The sequence below is a fragment of the Myodes glareolus genome, chromosome 19 (assembly GCF_982192425.1).
Source record: "Myodes glareolus chromosome 19, mMyoGla1.1, whole genome shotgun sequence".
Lineage (NCBI taxonomy): Eukaryota > Metazoa > Chordata > Mammalia > Rodentia > Cricetidae > Myodes > Myodes glareolus.
Window position 1 is genome coordinate 17,358,381 of NC_142044.1, and position 20,929 is coordinate 17,379,309.

General features: G+C 41.8%; 1 protein-coding gene across 4 annotated transcripts in view; it reads right to left on the reverse strand.

Moving 5' to 3' along the window:
* Samd12 (sterile alpha motif domain containing 12) overlaps positions 1 to 20,929 on the reverse strand; it is a 400,448-nt gene that overhangs the window by 214,515 nt on the left and 165,004 nt on the right. For 3 of the 4 annotated variants that reach the window (XM_048457236.3, XM_085678977.2, XM_085678978.2), the window contains exon 3: positions 17,318 to 17,447. In XM_048457236.3, coding sequence (XP_048313193.1) covers positions 17,318 to 17,447 — 130 coding nt within the window. The remainder of the gene's footprint in view (positions 1 to 17,317; positions 17,448 to 20,929) is intronic. The other variant, XM_048457237.3, reaches the window with a different exon arrangement.

A 20,929-nucleotide genomic window follows, 5' to 3' on the forward strand; every position in this document is an offset into this window, starting at 1 on the left:
TAAGCATCTTGAGAGAATTTTCTATTCCAACTGCATTGCTCTGCAGATGAGGAGTCTGAGACTCATTTTGGATGAACACCTGCCCTATGCTTCTTGGCAAGCGCACAGCTCACCACACACCCAGGCAGCTCATTCCTTGAATTTATCCCCTCTGCTCCCATGTCTCCAGTGTCTACTATGGATCCTTTCAAGGATGAAGGGCAGCTCACTTGTGACTTCTAAATTAGTATTTATTAAGATATACTCGAAATGACTGTCATTTTAAACCACAATGTTTCAAAGTGGGTCTCTGATCTTCTGAATCTAGCATGGCCTTGCTCTGAGTGGTTTATGAAACATTCGTTTTTTTAACTGTCACTTCTTCCAGGGAGCAGAGGAGACCTGTTCTTAAATCCAGTTTAATTTTTACCCATTATTTTAAATTGTCCTCTCTGAGAAAAGCCAACTGAAATGTGTACAGCAAGCGTGACAAGAAGGTATGCGAACTACAAAACATCCCAAAAGAAAGTCAACCCATTCTTCAATGAAAACAATAAAGCACCAGAATATTTTTTATCATTTGGTAAATGCACACACTCACGTGCACACATACGACCCCAACATGTGGCAGTTCAGTGAGGACTGCTTTCCCATTGTTTTTAGTCACTCTGTCTCTGCTGCTTTGTCAGAGATCTCAAAAAGGATGTTGAGATAATTTTTGTGTCTTCTCTACTTGTAATTAAAGGTAGCAGGTTCTCTTGTTGAATAATAACTTCAGAATTACATGATCTCAAATGATGATGTCTGAAATAGATATATCATAAGAGAGTATTGATTCTCTTAAGACAATCCTGTCCTGATATAAAATATTCCCCACCCCAAACTGCATATTAATAGCAACAGGTTAGCAGTTCTATGGTAGGTAAATATGGCTGTGGTGAGTATTTAATTAACAAAGGCAAAACAATGAGAGTAGAGATGGCAGAATTTTTCTTAGAGTGGATTTAAAAAACAGAAAGAAAAGAAAAATTAGTCTTAAGTGTCGGGAGAGCAGGGTGCTGCCATCTGCTGGCAATGGAATCTGGGTCAAATTCCCCCTTTCGCTTTTTTTTTTCTTTTGAGATTAATTTCTTTTCATTTCGAATCCTTTGACGATTTCATTCACGTCTCTGATTCACTCTATTGATCTCATTTATTTTTCTTCCTTTATTTCCTTCCACTTTGGCGTTCTCTTCCTTAGCCTCCTTCTTTGTTTTAAACACCTGAATTGTCGACTATTTGATAAGGGACCCGCACTGACATTCCACCAACAGGGTTCTAAGGTTAGATAAACCGTGACACAATACTCAATAAATTTCAACTGTGGTCCACATCTCAACGGGAGACTTCTTTACACCTAACAGCTCTCAAGAGAGTCTGGGGACATCTGAGAACATTTGACAACCATGGTCAGAAGCCATTTAGGGCCCTCCGTGGTCTCCCTTGTACCTCGTGTAGCAGCACCTGTCACCTGCCATCTCATCCTTCACATCTGCTCCATGGGCTCGGTTAGTGCGCCTGGGACTTAACGTGGGCATATTTTACAGAGACAAATTTATTGTCCCCTTTTCACTTTTTCGATGTGCTCAGCTGATCCTCACTGTGAATTTATTACTTAATTGAAGGTTTGGGGTTAAGATGACTCAGGAATGAGTATAGGACACCCTCCACCTGCTCATGGCTCTGTCTCATCATCCACTGAAAGATTTATGAAGAAGGACAGGGTGTAACATGTGACCTTTAAAAACTGCTCGCGGACTGTTCTCCCCTGAAAGGAATTCTGATGTCTTCGTGGGTTATGTTACGGGCTGTGTCTAACTGCTGGGGAAAGACGCTGAAAATGTAATGAATTTAAGAAAAGCTGTGCTAGCTTCTCTTTTGGGGAAGCCTTGGGAGAGAAGGTAACAGACAGAAAAATCACAATCAGAGAAATTACACTTTCTCCAAAGATGGGGACTCAGTTTGGCTAAACTGGTACTCATTTTTGTCGAGAGCTGGGCCCATTACTGTGGCTGGTCACAGATGTGGAAAGAGTGAAGGAACCTGACCAATATCTGAGGAACCAATGCTAGAGAAAGATAATTGTCACTCTCCTGTCCGAGTCATGGAGACTAGATCAAGGGTCTTAAGAAGCTGTGCTTGGCATGTGTTGTGTGTGTGTGTGCCTGTGTACACTTAAATATGATGTAGATATGTCCATGACACTATACAAGAATCTGAGACATGGCTGTGGTCAGGGAAGAGTGAACGTATTGAAGGTGTTGAATGGAAAATGAACAGGACCAGACATACAGTTCCTCTGGAAAGCAGACAACATCCAGACAGTAACTACAAAGAAGTCAAAGAAAACTCAGGTAACAAGTACATGATAACCAACATAGAAGTGCAATCACCAGCTGTTTTTAAAGTGGAAAAGAGAAGACTATACCATCTTGTAAGGAATAATGCTACTCCCTAGCAATAAACATTTGCGCAGAGGAAACAAGAAGATGTGTGTCCAATGTTTGCGCAAGTACCTAATTCAGAATTAGTGGTGGAATTCACAGAATATAAAATTTCCAGTCTTGTATGTCGATTTTAAGTTTTCTATACTGAATTTATACAAAAGTGAAACATAGTAGAGGTTTATGGAAACCACGTAGTCTAGTTTCTTTTGCCAACACCACTCACAAGCAGAGAAAGTCAGAACAAGGTTTGGCAAATTGTAGACTGTTTACCACATCTGGTCTGTCAACTTATTTTTGTAAGATAAAGTTTTATTATAAAATAGCTGCTATATTCACTCATATACTACGAGGTCCGAGGCCAGTAGTGTGACATAGTATTTGCCAAACAGATAATACACAGAAACTATTGTTATTGATGCCCTTTAAAAAGTGGATGCAATATTTCAGTGTTGTACAAAACCTAATGAAACTGTCACTGTTGGTCAGAGTGCTCAGCATTGGCAAATTTACAAAATTTCAACCAACCATACATTAGTCACTTGCTGTTCATATTCCCCAATCCAGGCTGTCATCTCTGAGATGATATACATTTATATCTTCATTTCATCTTGGGTTCGCTAAATTGCCACAAAACATCGAAGACTAAAATTTAGCATGTTTGCATCCAAATGTGTACAATATGTGGATATACTGTGTTTATACCGTACTTCGAAACACAGGCACATCACTGCTTCTTGTCTTTACAGTGTGACAGATTACACACCTCTGTCCTTCCGACCTAAAGAGAAGTTTTTCAGATAAGAGGTGTTCATTTCTACTCAACAAAATAGCACTGGATGATGTTTTGTGTCGGATGATGTGAGCTTTCATAGCTCTCTGCCACTCACTCCATAAATGAGCCCTGTTCTAGACACAGTTCACCAAAATATCTCAAGAAGATCTGCCCTAGGAGGTATAAGACTCAGAGAACTGCAAAGTTTGGAGAGTCTGCCCAGCACACTTCTTCAGTCATGCTTAAAGACGGCATTCTGTGCCTTAGTGCAGATCCAAACGAAGAGCTCTTTAAAACCGTAAAGCAGGACTTCTCTAAGAATGACACGGGAAGACAGACTAGAATGTCAATCGAGAGCAATTATTAGAAGCTGTGGACAGCAAAGGGTAGGATGAACTCTGGGAAGAGGAGGCAAATCTGAAGGAAAAGCAATCAGAATGCCCTTAGCAGAAATGACGAAAGGCTTTGAGTGTTAAGACCATCAAAGCAAGAGGACTGAATTAATCCAATCAACACTGTTAGATGCCCATTTTATGCCAGGTACTGGGTTATTGCAGCAAAAGACAGAACAACAAACCAGACACTGGAGTTGTATTCTGCTGCAAGATCCCACCCCCGGGGGAGGGGGCTTAAGACCTGTGTTGTCCTCTTATAGAGGACCTGAATTTTCTTGGTTTGGTCAGGTCACTCAGAAACCCAAACCTCTGTCTGTTTTCTCAGCCCCACCAGAGGAAGTTACCCTTCCCCCTCCATATGCCCCTGTGAGACCCATGGCCATGCTGTGGAGGAAGAATAGCTCCCCTAGCTGGGGTGAGGAAGGTAGTTTCTCTCTTCTACCTTGGGCCCCCTTTCTCCTTCACATGTGGAGTAGATTTGGCTATGGGGGCTCCGGGAGGAACTTCCCTGGGGCTGAGGAAGACCTATCCTCCTTTTAAGGGAGGTACTCCCAGTGGGCCCAGGACCAAAGGTTTTCTTTCTATCCCCCCCCCCCCGGTTTATTTCTACTTTTCAATCAATAATCTGAATAACTGGATAACTCAGAACTCACCATCCTCTGAAAAACCTCAGGTTTTCATTAGTCTCCTTGAGATTTATCTTTTACATTCCCAAGAGCTCCTGGCCACCCTCTTGATGAATGAGGAGAGGGCAAGAGCTTGAGAGTAGACACGCTGCCCTTGGACCAGGAAGCGGATCTCTTGAGGACAATACAGCCCCAGGAGAGTGGATACTTCCCTCTGCCTGACCTGACTGGGACCCCAACACATACAAAGGTAAGGATATTCTGAACAACTTTTGCCAGGACCTGTTAGGATTGAAGGTAGGTGCTAAAAAAAAATCCACCAATGTTTTTAGTGTCCATAAGGTTACATGAGAGACCCCGAGTTACCTGCTGGGTTGCTGCAGAGACTCTGTGAGACGTACTGGGTGTGTTCCCTCCCATAGACCTGTATGAACCAGCCAACCTGCTGGAAACCAGTATTGTTTTTGTTATGCAACTGGCCTCATAGAGTAGAAAGAAACTTCATGAGCTAGAAGGGTTTGAGGGTATGAAGAGGTCCCAGTTACTGGAGGTTGCTCAAAGGTTTACAAACTCTTTGACTCTGTAGAAGAGCAGAACAAGAAATTGACCAGAACAGTGGTGGCAGCACTCAGGGAGACTGATGAAAGGCTTCCCAGAGGGGGAAGCCAAAGACACTGCGAAAGGAAAAGGCTAGAAAGGGACCAATGTGTTTATTGTAAGAAAAAAAAAAACACTGGAAGAATGTTGACAGAAACTGGAAGAAATGTTGACAACAGAATGGCACCCAACATGGGGCTTGAACCCACAACCTTGAGATTAAGAGTCTCATGCTCTACCAATTGGGTTTTCTGTCCTGCCTGGTTCCTGCAATCATTAAGTCCTAAAGAAATTACACAGAGGTCTACATTAGTTATAAACTGATTGACCCATTAGCTCAGGTTTCTTATTAACTCTTATAACTTATATTAGCCCATTATTCTTGTTTATGCTAGCCACGTGGCTCACTACCTTATTCAGCAAGGCAGTCACATCTTACTTCAGCTGGGTCATGACTGCCAACTAGGACTTCCTTCTTCCCAGAGTTCTCCTGTTATTATTGACCCGCCTCTACTTCCTGCCTGGTTGTCCCGCCTATACTTCCTGCCTGGCTACTGGCCAATCAGTGTTTTATTAAAATACAATTGTCAGGGTACAAGCCATTGTCCCACAGCAGAAGAATGACTGCCCAAATTAGAAGAGGGAACAAGGATGTCCTGACCTTCATTTGGGTAAGGAATGACAGACAGGACCAGGGTTTCCTTCTACTGAGCCTTTAGGAGCTTAGTGTAGCATTAAAGGTAGGAGGCAAAGCTTTTAAATTACTGATTAACACAGGAACAGCCCACTCAGTTCTTGCAAAGTTGCTTGAAGCACTGATGTCTCAATAGATGACCATCAAAGAGGCAAAAGGACTGGTTTTTCCTTGCTAACCTCTCAGATGGTGGACTTGAGATAAGACACTTTGACCCACTCCTTAATTATACCAGATTGTTCCTATTCCCTAATGGGAGAGATTTATTGAAACATCTACAGGATACCATATCCTTTAGATGGGGCTACTGTTCACCTCACTTCGAATCCTGCTCGGCTACCAGCCCATATTCTTGTGACCTCCCCTGTTGGAGGAATACCTCCTCCAACCCAGTCTGGTACCCGAAAATGACACTCAAGTTTAGGGATACTTGCAGAATTTGTCACAGCAATACCCTGGAGTCTGGGCTGAGGATAACCTACCAGGATTGACCATCCATAGAGTACCAGTTGTCACCCAACTACTTGACTGCCAGAAAGTTCACCCTAGAACAATTGGAGGTCCTTCAGGTCTTAGTTATCCTGCCTGAACCCAAATTGCTCTAGCACTCAAACTACACACAAATGCACAAATGTCGAAGATGCCAAATAGGAGGCTAATGGATGGTGGTTCTCATCAGTCAGGAGACCCACGCTCCCTACTGCTATGAAAGACAAATGGTCACCAAACTCCACCAGGTTACCCATCTGGGAGCATCTAAAATGGCTAAGTTACTCAGGCCCAGATATTTACATTTCTTAACTAGCATCCCTACCACCCAAAGAGAGAACATTGGAAAGTTAACTTTATAGAGATAAAAATCCATGGTTCTTGTCTATATGTATTTGCTAGTTTTTATAGATATTTTCTCTGGATAGGTGGAAACCTATCTTCCCAAATGGAGGCAACCTCAGTGGTCACCAAAAAATTCCTCCAAGAGTTGACTCCTAGGTTCAGTTTGGCCCTCTTCCTGCAGTCTGACAATGGCCTGGCAAAAGTTTCCCAAAATCTGATAAAGGTCCCAAACTATATTATAATATATATATATATATACACATATATATATATATATATATATATATATATATATACGTGTGTGTGTGTGTGTGTGTGTTACTTGAAATCAGTAAAAATTGGGTCAACATCCTACCTTTTCCCTGTCTTAGTCATGGTTCCTATTGCTGTGAAGAGACACCATGACCAAGGCAACTCTTATAAAGGAAAACATTTAATTGGTGCTAGCTTACAGTTCAGAGGTTTAATCAATTATCTTAATTGTGGGAAGCATGGTGGCATGCAGGCAGACACAGTGCTGGAGAGGGAGCTGAGAGTTCTATGTCTGTATATATAGCAGAAAAAGCAAGGGAACCACACTGAGCCTCGCTTGACCTCAAAGTAACATACTCCTCTAACAAGGCCACACTTATACCAACAAAGCCACACCTCTTAATAGTGTCACTCCCTATGACTAAGCAGTCAAACACGTAAATCTATGGGGCCATTCCTATTTAAGCCACCACACACTTCTAAAGGTCAAGTAGACCCAATATCAAGGTTTTACCCCATCTGAAATCATCTATAGGAAGAGCTGATGCCAACTTTGTGAGAAGAATTACCATAATCATATTTCCAAGAAAAGGAAACCCAAGACAAAGAAAGGTTTGGTCAAGGTCACCACAAGTAAACTCTCAGGGGATTGGAATGAATGGCAGACTTGGCTCAGTCCCTCTTCCGCTGGTTGTTCACAACGATCAAAAATAGAAAGCCTGTCAAGCTGATTCTAACGGTAAGATTATCCTAAAGCTAATAAGGTAGTTGAAGAAAATCTCAACGGGAGGCATAGAAGTTTAAAGAAAATACCCTTAGAATGCCGTTAGCAAAGACCTCTCGAAGACAGCTGCACATCACTGTGGCAATTCTGTAGGATTTTAGACATAATTAGCTCCCATATGCAGACCTCAGGGTCTTCCATCAGTAACATAGATAGATAATAATGACACCTAGAGGAAAAGAATCCCTGGTCCAGTTGTCTAACTGTCTATAAATGCCTAATCTCTGAACCCAGTAAGACAGTTACAGGGGTTCTGACCATGTGGTCTGGGTCTCTGTTCTGATAAGCATGTGGGATTTTAATTTTCAAAGGGAAAGGAGAGGAAAACAAGGGGCTTTCTGATGATACAATCTAACTCCAGAACTTTCCCCCAAACAAACAAAACCCAAACAATTTTCACAGTGACTTGTTAAGAAAAAAAAATGGATTAAGAGGAAATGAGCCAAAAAGCAAGTGGGGACAGCGAAGAAACTTCATGCAAAATTGACTTAATTTTTCAGAGGGGAGCAGAAAATTCAATATTTAAGTAAAAGACACAGATTTGGTGTTATTTAATATAGTATCTCAATATATATACTTTATATACTATATCATAATATTTAATATAGATATTCTTATAGGAGACCATAGAGGTAACCTAGTGATGGAAAATACAGGATCTTCTGGGAGAAGAATAAATGGATAAAGTCCATCTTCATAAGACCTTCAAGCTGCTCTTTGGAATTTGGTGGGCATGGTGATGGTTTTGAATGAGAACTGTTTCCCATAGGCTCCTATATGTGAATGCTGTGTCCCCATTTGAGAAGGTTATCAAGCCTTCAGGAAATAGAGCCTTTCTGGAGGAAGTCTATTACCAAGGACAGCATGGAGGGCTTGCAGCCTGCCCCTACTTCCTGCTCTTTCTCTCTGCTTCCTGTGTGAGGATGAAATGTGTTCAACCAGCTTCCTACTCTTGCCATTATGAAACCACAGGCCAAAATGAATCCTTTCTTCCCGTGTTGGTTTTGGTGGGGGTATTTTCCCCACAGCAACAGAAAAGTAACTAATACAGAAAACTATGGCCTTTTCACAAGAATGCATTGCCTCTTCTCCCTGAGCAACTCAACCTAGCTCTGGAAATAGTCTAGTAACTGGAAACTTGTGCTCTCTTCTGCAAATCAGCTTTGTGATTCTGACTGCGATCGTGCAAACAGACAGAAGATGGGAAGAGACTCCTTCCAGACTGACACTATAGACCAGCGATACCGTGGTTTCTTCTTCACTAATAGGACAGCTCCATCCTATCATCCTCAGTGCTATCATTCCTGTTAAAAGCCTATCAGTTAGTTAAATACAGATTAAGAATGGTAATCATGAAAATTGGACATGGTGGCACATGCCTTTAATTCCAGCAGTCAGGAGGCAGAGACAGGTGGGTCTCTACGAGTTTGAGGCCAGCCTGGTCTACACAGTGAGTTCCAGGATAGCCAGAGTTGCATAGAGAAACCTTGTCTCAAAAAATTAAATAACAATACTACTGTTTAGTGCCTTGCCTACAATGTGCCAAGTACCATTCTAAGTATTGGCCATGTTTTAACCATCTGGTCCTCACAACAAGTTGGTATGGGGGTGTGTGCAATGGTGCATAGGTGCACAGCTAGCTCCCTCACATATTTTGAACGGCTTACTGAACGTCAATCCTTCCTTCCTTACCAGTAAAAATGTGCAAGGCTGTAAAGAGCTTCTTCAGCTCTGAACAGTGAGTTCCAGGCACTGAGCTGGGCAGTACATGGCATCTGCACACAAGATACTCTAGTGCTCGGCTGAGAAGCCCGCAGAGTCACCGGGAAACAACCGTTATCATGTAAGATGCCAGAGGACCTCTAATGCAGGACGATTCCATGGTACACACACTCCTTCCGTCCTTAAGAAACAGATGGCTCAAGCGGTGGCAACCTTCACTGTAACTCGCCAAGCATTAGCACTAATATTAAATGAATCTTGCATTCGGAAAAAAATCAGTGTGTGCCCTTGCGGTAGTTTCTCTGCGTTAGCGGTCGTGCACTGTGGTGAAAAAGGGAAAAATAAAAACGACGTGTGTTTTTCTTAAGGCCAAATTTATTACAGTTTTAAATCTCGAGTTTTGTTTTTAAGCAAAAACTGCCCTCTAAAATGGCGTGAGAGCAGTTTTTAATTTAAAAATGTTAATAGATAAGATGTAAAGGTGACAATTGGACGTTCCAGACAATGTTTCGCAATTTAACTCACTGGGGATACCTAAAAGTCCTGGACGCACTGATGTGTAACCAGATGGACAGAATCCTAAGAAGGCAATGGAGTTTTGTTCTTCAATGAGAGTCATCTTGCACAAATGGCAAGACTACGCCTTTCTTTATAAGAATGGCTTTGTATATTCAGATTATTCTTTCCAGAGGAAAGAAATGCATAAAGTGGATTTACAAACTCAATCTTTCTGTAAATAACTTTATTACACAGAGATGATTCTAAAATCAATATCCACTCAATTTGATTATAAGTGACACTATAGCCAGGATAGAAACATGTAAGATAAGATTGTCATTTTCTCCCTTAAATCAGTATGCTGTTTGAAATTTCAGGGAGGTGCATCAGTTCTTAAAAACTAGATTCCTAGGAGGTTGGAGTAATGGCTCAATGAAGACACTGGCTGCTTTTTGCAGAGGATCAGGGTTTGTTTCCAGTACCCACATGGTGCCCCGCAATTATCTGTCACTTCAGTTCCAGGGTATCAGATGCCCTCTTCTTGCCTACAAGAACACTAGAAGCACACATAGTGTACACATATTCATGTTGAGACAATACTCAAAGACATAAAATAAACATTTAAACACCCACCTTATGGATACATAACTTTTACATACAATAAGTCCCACACATTTGAAACAGCAAATGAAAGCTTCTGGTAAAGATCTAGAATATTTTCTCCACTGGGGAAAGCCTCTTTGCTCTTCCTGGCAGTCCATTCTCATCCACTTTCTACCCCAGGACCTACCGACTCAACCACTATACCTGCAGGCAGATCTTCTCTGTCACAGAATTTTATACAATTAGAATCCCACACTGTGTGCTTCTTTTGGGTTAAGCTCATTGCATTCAGTACAACATGTGCTTCAAACTTTACATTAATTTGCAGTTAGTTTTCTCTCTGTGAGGGTGAGTATAACCTATCTTATCTGTTTCCTCTTGATAGACATAAGGGTTGGTGAGACTTTCTGGCTATTCTAAGTAAAGCTCCTTCCAATATTAGTAGACTTAAACCTTTATTAGGAATTATTTCCAATTCCCCTGAAGAAATCTCTCAGAACGGAATAGAAGCATCACCTTAAGTTTGGGATTAACTTTCTAAAAGCTCAGGTTGCCCAGCCATGTGGTACTGTACTGTGCTCACAAAATGCACCAAAGATCCATTTATATAGCATCTCCAGCAACCTTTGGTCCTAGTTTGGTATCTGAACTTCTCATTACATCAGGTGTAAAGTGGCATCTCATTGTGGCTTTGTTTCCATTTCTCTCGGTAAACTGCTCATGGTCAATTGAAGTGTCATCTCTCTGAAGGGATCTTTTGTGCAGAGCGATTGTCTTCCTAAGTTCAAAGTGTCATTTATGTATTCTCCCTATAAGAACCTTTTCGACAGAAAGATTTTGAGTTAACTTTTCAAACTTGGCATACACAGAGACGGATTTCACTGCGGCACTTTCATGCATAGATGCCAACACTCTGTCCTTGCTCATCCCTTTTCCCCACTGCCCTCTCCTCACCCCTGTCCCCTCACCTGGTCCACTTCCTTTCTTCAAACAGTCTTCCCTCTGCTTTCATGTTTTACGAATTGCATTGTAAAGACTCTTTAAAAACTGCCTCCTTCTTGGTGTGACTTGGCCTTTTCCCTGACTTGATGAATGCTTAGGAGAAAAGGAGGGTTAACGCTGATGAATTTGCCAATTTCACTTCAAGCTGTGCTTTGGGGGGACTTGCTAGTGAATCTGCACCTATCTTCAAGGATATAAAGATTTTTCTTGTGCGTTATTCTTCTAGAAATATATAGATTTAGATCTTACGTTTAGGTGTATGGCAGGGGTTGAAATTTACTTACAACTTTTCCAGTATCACTTATTGGTAAGATCAGTCTTTCTCACTGGCTTTGATATTATCTGTGTTTATGTGTCTCTGCGTGTTAAAGGATGTGTACATATGCATATACATATGGAGGCCAGAGGCTGAACCCAGATGTCTTCCTACTTTGGACAGTTATTTTTTTTTGATGCAGCGTGGTAATTTGAATGCATATGTCCCACAAAGACTCAGTGCCACATTCTGTCCGCATGTACCCTGAGGTAGTCTTTGTTTTTGTTTTTTTTTTCTTCCATGAACTCAATGTCAGTGCCTGCTTTTGAGGGAAAAATATCTTAGTACATTCATTTATGTAAAGGTTCAATTGGGAGCCATGAAAAAGTTTCAGGGATAATGTCAATGTTTTGATGTCTCTTTTTTCCACTACTTTTGGGTTTATTTCTGAACAATGTTTTTTCCATTGGCTAAACAAATCTTGGACAGCACTGACAGTCCTTTCCAACTAGAGAAGTCTATTACAGACAGCCTCCAAATCAAGAAACCTAAGCCCGGAACTCTTGGTTTAAGACTGCTGAGAATTTTTTTTAAGTGAATAAGTAAGTAGAGAGTAAGTTTTCTGTAAAGAATTAAGACTTAAAATCAGTGCTCTTACTGAAACATCCTAAGAGACAACTCGAGTCCTAAAGTTAGGTACTTTACTATGCAGAGATGAAGAAATGCTTGAGGAAGCACTCAAAGCACAGAGCGGCACAAAATCCAGAGGCAGAGAAAAGAAGACCACACGATACAGGGGGAAGGAGAGTGAAGATGAGAAAAGGCAGAGAGCGCAGTGAAATTCTTCCGCACTTCCTGTGGTGATGCTGGGAAATACACTAGTGTTCACATCGGTGCATCACAGAAATTACTATTCCACTTCTTTTGACACTTGTTAACTACACACACTATAGGGAACAACCCACAATAAAGGAAAAAATTGCAGAAGGTTAAAGGGGTGGGCGTGGGGCTCAGAAAAATCAGCACTCGGTAGAACAATGCCAGTGAATGCATAGAGTCACATTCAAAAAGACTGACAAAGATAAAGGGGTTCTCTTTACTCCACAGTCTAAGCAGAACAGTCACATTTTAGGGACATGAATATCACTAGTGTAATTTAAAGACGTTTTTATCGATTCTCTAAGAATTTCATAAACTATAGCTTGATCATATTCATGTCCAACTCCCTCTGCTAACTCTCTCCAGATCCGTCCCCATCTACATCCCATTCCAAACGTCTTTAAAACAATAACTCATCAACCCCAATTTGTGCTGTCCATATAACCCTGGGTTTGTGACCGCCCACTGCAGTGTGGTGTCTAGCAGGAGCCACGCCCTTAAAGAGAACGGACTCTGCCCACTCCAGAAACCACAAACAGTTCACAGCAGCTTAGTGAGGGGAGAAGATTCACGGTTCCTTTTCATCTTTCATGAAAGGATACTGAGCAGCCTCCTCTTACATGGGGCTTACGCAGACAGCCATGGCTACTGTGAGTATACCAGCGCAAGCAGTCCTGCCAAGTTCAGAAAACATTGTTTCAACCTGATTTTTTTCCCTGATCAATGGCTCTTGCAATCTTTCTACCTTGTTCTCAACAACGATCACTGAGTCTTGGAGAGGAGGTGTTAGATAGATATCCCATTTGTGACTGAGCGCTCCACTGATGCGTTTTGAACAGTTGTGAGCCTCTGTGTTAACCACGATCCTCGGTGGAACAAGAGGAAAGGTAATGGTAGAAATGGAACAAGCCTTTACACTCTCAGAGAGAGAGAGAGAGAGAGAGAGAGAGAGAGAGAGAGAGAGAGAGAGAGAAAGAGAGAGAATAAGGAACACCTGCAGGGGATATTCAAAAGATCACTATTCCCGCAGACATGTAAAGCACACACACACATTGCTGTTGCATAATACAGACCAACAGAAACCATTCATACATATATTCAAGGTAGCTTAAAAATATTTTATATTCCGAGAAATTGCAAGTGCCTTGCTCATAAAAATAAGTCTTTAAAGTTGGCAGGGAAAAGAGTCCTCACAGATACCGGGTTTGAAGCCAGAGGAGTTGAGGTGACTTAGCAGCTACCACAGGAACACTCGGCACAGCTAGGAGCTGAAATCTCCTCCAACCTGAAAAGTGGGCATCAAAGGGAATCGGAAGGCTGCCTGTGAGCTTATGCCTAGGCAGAACCAAGCCTCTTCATCAGCATTCCAAACCAGGCCCCAGGAAGCCAGGGAAGGAATCTGGAAAGCCGAGAAAACCAGGTGGATTTTTTCCCTTCAGACCTAATCTGATGATTTCAATCTATGTGTCCTAATGTCTCTCCAGTGCTCTGACCACCTTACTTTTTTTAAAGGACGCTTCTGCAGGGAATTAACACTTCTCATCTGATTCAACACATCTGCCACAAAATAGCAGGTGCCTTCTGAGCACAACGGAATTATCAGAAATCCTAAAAGGAAATTTATAAAGGCTTTGACACCCCAGTGGGTTTAAACATATCTTTTCTTAGATTTTACAATAACCGAGCTGAAAATCTGGTTACAGTTCAATGTTCCTGAAACAATTAATATAGTGACATTGCTCATAACAGCATATATACAAAAGTGTTTTAAGGTTACACGTAAATTTCAGAGTGGGTGTGATGGCACACTCCCGTAATTCTAGCAGTCAGAGACGGAGGGCGAAAGGATGCTATAAGTGTAAGAACAGGTAGTCCCTAAGCAAGTTCCAGACAAGGTAGGGCCACCTCGTGAGAGTTTGCCTGAAAAAAGAGTTGAAATCGTTCCCTCATACGAAAATTAATATGTGCTTAAGAATTTTATTTATTCTGGAACTATCTCTCTTGTATAAACGTGAAGCAACCTTCAACGCATGGAGCTACGGTAATGCTGCCCTTCTGGGCTTCGGCCTGTTCCTGGCAGCAGCTCCTGCCATTTCTCCAAGTTACTCTCTATGGGTTGCACAGGCTATTGAGGTTTGCCATACATTACATTTTAATTGTTTTGTGCTGTTGTTGTGTTGTTTTGAGACCAAGTCTCATGTGTTCTGGGATAGCCTGTAACTCACTAGATAGGTGAGGTTAACATCGAACACCTGATTTTCCTGTTTCTACCTCCCATGTGGGGAGATTACCAGTGTATACCACCACAGTTGCTTTATGTGGTGCTGGGACCAGATCCCAGGGCTTTGTGAAGGACTACCTAGGTACTCTACCAACTTAGCTATGCTTCTAGCCTCATTTTTATTTTGAATGAACTTCTCTTCCTTGGTTATCATCACAGACTCTAAGGGTACTGGGATTCCCATAGCATCAAATGTCAGGTGACCAGCTAGTGCAGAGTGGTATAAATTCTGGAAACTAGTTTCTGGTCACATGGGGCTTGGGATGATTTAGGTACAGCACATTCATTTGAAGAGGAGCCGAGGTCAGAGAACAAGGGAATGGAGTGGCGTTCTGTGGCTTTCAACAGGTGAATGTCAAAAAGATGTGGGCCAAATGTTAGTCTGAAATCATTCTCTCTGTTCCCCAAGTCCCCAAATAATTCCCTGCTTTCTTTGCCTGCCAGAAATAGGTTGATTTTAGAATAAAGTCTGGGGATTTTTATTTACACAATTCCAGATAAGACTTGAAATAAATAAGAACACAGTCTTACAGGTAGAAGGGTTGGCTTAGTGGCTTACCTATAATATTTAATTTAATTTTCACAACTCTGTGATGTTTTAAGTACTGTCTTTATTTTGGAGACAAAGAAGTGAGGCTGAATAACTTGCCAGAGTAAGCATTTTGCCTTGCGCTCAGACCTGGGTCAAGGCTTCCTGACACCACAGGTGTTTTGAGGAGTCCAAAGATACAGTCTAGAGTCGTGTGACAACTCTACGACACATACCTCACGCTCTTTCCTTTATTTCAGGTCACATAGCCAAGCACTTTGTTATTTCCTACACTCTGAAGTCGTTAGCTCCGAGGGTACTGTCTGTCCTTTTTATATAAGCCTTTACGAGACTCATCTGTCTCTCCAGGCGCCATAATTCCTGATACCACTGCTCGCAAGTTAAAGGGTGAAAGGGCTTTGTCCCTCCCCCATCAGGCAGGAATTAAAGGATGATTAAAGGATGATAAGCAGCCATTATCTGATGGAGATAACGGCTATCTGCTAGGCAGAGTTACTGATGGACTGATCCCTCTTGGAGTAGATCAACAGACCCTCTGTGGGCTTTCCCTGTGCATACACTGTAAGACAAGGGACTAGAATGTGAAATCCAAATACTTCGAGGCTATGCTCCCTCACTACCTTTAGAGTTCTAGGGATTTCATTCCAAAGGGCCATCAGCAGTATCTGGGGTGGGGGTGGGGTACAAAAAATGAACCTTTTTGTGTCAGAAACACACTATTTTGTCAAATCAGATTGAACTATATATACTTGGGCATGTTTATTGTACAATTTCCTATTACTTACATAGCAAGACTAAAATTACTCAGTTGAACATTTAAAAAAAACATCTTGATAATCCTCCTTACTGAATGAAGCATGTAAGTTGGTCATGGAGGGAGCTGCTCTTGGTGACACCCTCCTCTCCACCTACATACCCCCTCCTTGTTTCCCTAGGGTTCAAGGATGCCATTGAATGTACTCTGAGAACTCCCAGGCAAATTTTATTTGGGGGAGGTGGAAGATCTGTTCCACACAGCAGAGATGCATGGGAAAACTGAACTTCAAGGGAAGTATATTTTCTTTAATGTACCCTCCTCCGAAGTAACAGAAGTGATCAGAACGAGAAAGGTGGACGTTTGTCAAAGTAGAACGAGGACGTGGGGAAAAGGTTTGGTGTACGGGGTGCTTGGCTATCCCAAGGCAAGTGATTTGTTTTCCCACCGGGGGCTCAGTTTTCCATCAGAAGAAAGGAAAGTTCTAGACCGGACTCATGAATCTCAAGCATTTCCTCCCATAGAGCAGTTCCTCAGCCCTGTCTTTCCATGCACAGCTGTTAAGAGGGGCATAGAGGAGAGCTGCCAATATACAGGCGGGATCTAGGCCCAGGACAAGTCCAGATATGTTCCTCCTTACTCTAGTGGTGGGCACAGAGTGGGGACGGCACTTTGTCAGCCATGCTATTCCCTGCTTTTTAACACTTCCTTATCCTATCAATGGAAGGCTTTAACACCCTCGATGGAAATGTTGGTTCCCTCCATGACTTCAATGTGTTCATCTCAGCGCCAGCAGCGAGCACAACTTCACTTCAGAAACTTAGACAACCTCTGGGCGGGAACAAAGGAGAGTGTACCTCACAGCTGTATGATCGACAGGATAGGACTGGTTTGGCAGGGAAAGTGACTTTCTCCTATTGATTCTTCCACATCATTAGTTGCACATATGTAGCTAATCAGTCAGCAAAGCCAATACGCTTGATTTAATGAGCAGAAAACAAGGAAAGATTCTCCCACGGAGAGAGTCTTCATCTTGACAAAATCCCCACACTGATCCTACAATGAAGTTGATTTGACAGACTTTTCTTCTTTTCCTTTCGACGGATGCCTTCTTGTTTACTCGAGGATCGCCACCCCCAGCCCCACACACTTGCATTAGATACTCAAAATCTACTTTTCTCTGCGAACCACCTGATTTGTTCAGTACCATGGCTCATGTGGCCTGGAGTCGATTGCCTGCTCTAGAGCCTCCTTCTAGCAGGAAACTTCAGCAGGAAGCTACTGTTTTGCTGTATGGGCACGGGAAAGGGGGGGAGGGGAATGAGGAGAGTCTTTGGATACTGCAGACTTTACCAGTTATGTCATGTTGTTTGAATGACTCACTGTAGATCTGATACTGGTTTGGACAGTGCTTCTTCAGCCACTTGCAGACATCCTGCTGCGTCCACAGGGCCACTGGTTTTGACAGCTTCACCGCAGCTGACTGTGGAGAAAGAAGGAAAGGAGCGTCTGTCAGTGTGGCCCCATGCCTGGAAAAGCACGAACGTTCAACATCCCAGCGTGCTTGGGAAAGGCAACAAGCCTAGATTCCCTGAAGAAAGATATGCAGCTCTTGTTTTCTCCTAACACACACACACACACACACACACACACACACACACACACACACACACAGGAAAAGGTGCAAGAGAAAAAGGCAATACAAATCTTACTCATCCTTGAGTTGTTGTCTCTAGTGGGAAAACCCCCTGGAAAGTAGAATTTTCTAAATATTATAACAACAAGATAATAGGGTTTCTACGCAGGTACTTAAGTGTTAGGGGTAAAACAGTCATTGCCAAGCACCCTTTTCTTTGCTGGAGGTGTCTATCTCTCCTCCCTGACAAGCCTGTTGCCAACTTCATCACTTGCCCCAGCAGGTGAGGATAATTATTTCAGGACGCAGATGCCAGCACACTAAAAAGCGCTAGTCTGCCTGGGGGCTCTGGACTCGGGGGGGGGGGGTCCCATGAAGCCGGGGAGCATTAGTCTTGCCACAGTGGGAAAGACGAAGTCAATTCTGTCAGCGTGCAGGGAGTCGTAATGAGATAATGGGAGTCCTTAGGCTTTATATGGAAGCCACCTGGTCAAGGCCTCTTACTGCTCACTGGATCTCCCAGGGAACTGATCATAAGTAATCAAAGATCAAAATAAAAAATTTAAAAATTTAAATTAAAAAAAAATTTAAAAAAATTAAAAAATTAAAAAAACCCAAAAAACAGGATGTGAAAGACACAGCCTTTGATAAATAATGAATTGTAAATATATTTACTAATAAGGCTTGGCTTTTCCTTTCTCCACATGGATCCCAGGAATTTAGGTTAGGCTAGCTGAAAGCTCTATGTCAATGATTTTATTTTTATCATTCTGAACCAGTCTTTGCCAAAAGAGTTGGGCTGAAGCATCAAGAATCCTTTAAAATATCCTCATTGGTACAGATATCTAGGGATTATCTTATTTTATTACTTTTTCAACCTGTTAGATTAGGGCAAGGAGAAGGTCTTAAATTGCCAGGCATGTGAATTATATCTTCCTAATACTTGCCAACATTTTATTTTTATTTTACAGAGAACGCCTTGCTTTGGTTTTTAGAACATTCAGCAAAAGCAGTAGGTCTAGCCTGCAATTATTCTTTGTTTACTGATTATTAACCATTATTTACGGCAAAGGAATTATGACACAACATGCATTTTTTAGTTTGCAATTTGTAATTACCACCCTTCCCCGCTATGTTCCAAGTTTAAGAAAAAAATGTATTAAGAGAAAATGGTACAGAGAGTGAGATATTCACCATGAAATATGTGGGAATAAGCAAATACTCAGCCAGCACTTTTTATTAATATGCTTCTAATAGAATGATTTCTTATGCCAACATATATAAAAGAATCACAAATAATGCTTTCACATTTTACTTCATTATGTGTGGTGGTTTAAATGTCAAAGGCTCCCATAGGCTCCATTGACACATTATTCTTTTGTAAGTTTACAATGGCAATTGTGTTTTATCATAGCAATAGGAAAAACAATATGTAATAATATCTGTGTTAAAATTTTCAGAATATATTTTTGAAAATGATAGCATATATGTGTATTTTTACATATATGAACATATATTTTATGCGATATAACTTACATTACTTCTGCTATTAGGGGGCTAATGTTTTAAGTCACTGAATTTCAGCAAGGCATGTGACCATACTGACCAATGGAGTACAGTGGAATTTATACCACAGTATTTCTAAGCCTGGGCTGTAAAAGACACAGCTTTTACCTGACTCATAGTTCAGTGCTCACCAGAACTCAACAACCATGCCATGAGGAAGTCCAGATCGTATTAGGAGATCATATGCAAGAATTTCAACCAATCTCTAACAAAGGTCTCCTCTGATATCTACCATCAACCGTTAATAAAATGAGCAAACACCAGATAAATCTAGTCCAACCCTCTGAATTTTCTGGTTTGGGATCAAAGATACCATAAAGCAGAAGGCTGGGCTTCTCAATCTTCCAAAGTAATTCTTGACTCATGACTAGGATTTGTAGTAGTTTGATCTCCAACTCTGGTAATGAGAACACGAAGAAAACTCCTCAACGACTGTGTTCCCCTGAGGGTCTTGCACATAATAAAGCAGATGGTGGCAGGTAGAGGCAAAAAGAGCAACTGCACTCTTAAGCACGGCTCACTAATCAGCAGTAGGCTTCATGTCCAGCCCTAACTGCTCCTTCCTGTGGTATACTGGGCTCATGTGGCACTTAATCATACATGACACCTCTGCCTACCACCCTTCAGTCCCATCTAAGGAAGCAGCCATTTCCTTCTTCTGTTTGAAATTATGTGACCCGTTTTCCTATTCCTGATGAGAGAGAACAACTCTGGTCCTGAAGAATTCAAGTGAGCACATGTTTTAGTAGCTGCTGTTGTTTTGATGCTGATGCTTAATCTTGTTCTTTGGCTATCATGACAGTCTTTCCTTTGGCATGATCAAAAAAGCTAGAATCTGAGAGCCTTCTGGTGCAAATGTACTTTGTAGCTTGTTTCTAAAGTCAGCACCTCTGAACCTGGCTCTTTCCTCCTCAAAATTATTACCCTCAGCAAAGCTGAAGGAGTTTAGAGCTGACACATCATTACCCTGAAAGTTTTGCAAGTTTCCTTCAAGTCAAGCTAATCAAATTTTCTGAAGACTCCTATAAACCAGTCAGAGAGGACTGTAAATTAGGACGGGGAAGGCAGAAGGACAAAGTTGCTTACACATCAAAACATTAAACTTCTTATCCCGAAAGGTCATCCTGTGACTTGCTCATTGCCCAAGGAAGCGAGGACTTGAGTCCATCAGCTGTGCTTCCCAGAATGATTTACCCAAACGTGTCAAGTCAAGCCAGAATGCATCCTCACCAGCCTGTCATGGACACTTTTCGTGAATAGTTTCCTTTTATTAGAAACTCTAGTGGTTCTAAAGCTAACCCTCCCTTTTCCTTCAGAACATGTTTTATTATATATACAATATTGTCCTACTATAACTATTCTTTTATAATTAATCATAAATTTGGCGATATCTGCTTACAAGGAGTCAACTCAAGCTTGAGGCTGTGTGAACTTACAGGGATATGCCCCCACGTAAACACAGCAAATGGAATGGGGATGGGGTTGAGTTCCTATCACAATTCACTGTTTAACATCATGATTGTGATGAAAAATCATGGCCCTATTTATCAGCTAATTCTCAGTGTTGGAGGTATGATAAAATCGTTATTAGTCTGCTGCACATTAGCTTATTAAGGGGTAGCACTAATGAGTCATGGTGACAACAATCTCCACCCCCCTACCCCGTCTGCTCCAGGTTTTAGAGTTATCCTCCCTCCACTTCTCCCCTGTAGCACGAAGATGATCCTCGTCATAGTCCCTTGAAGCAGCGTCCTATTAACTCC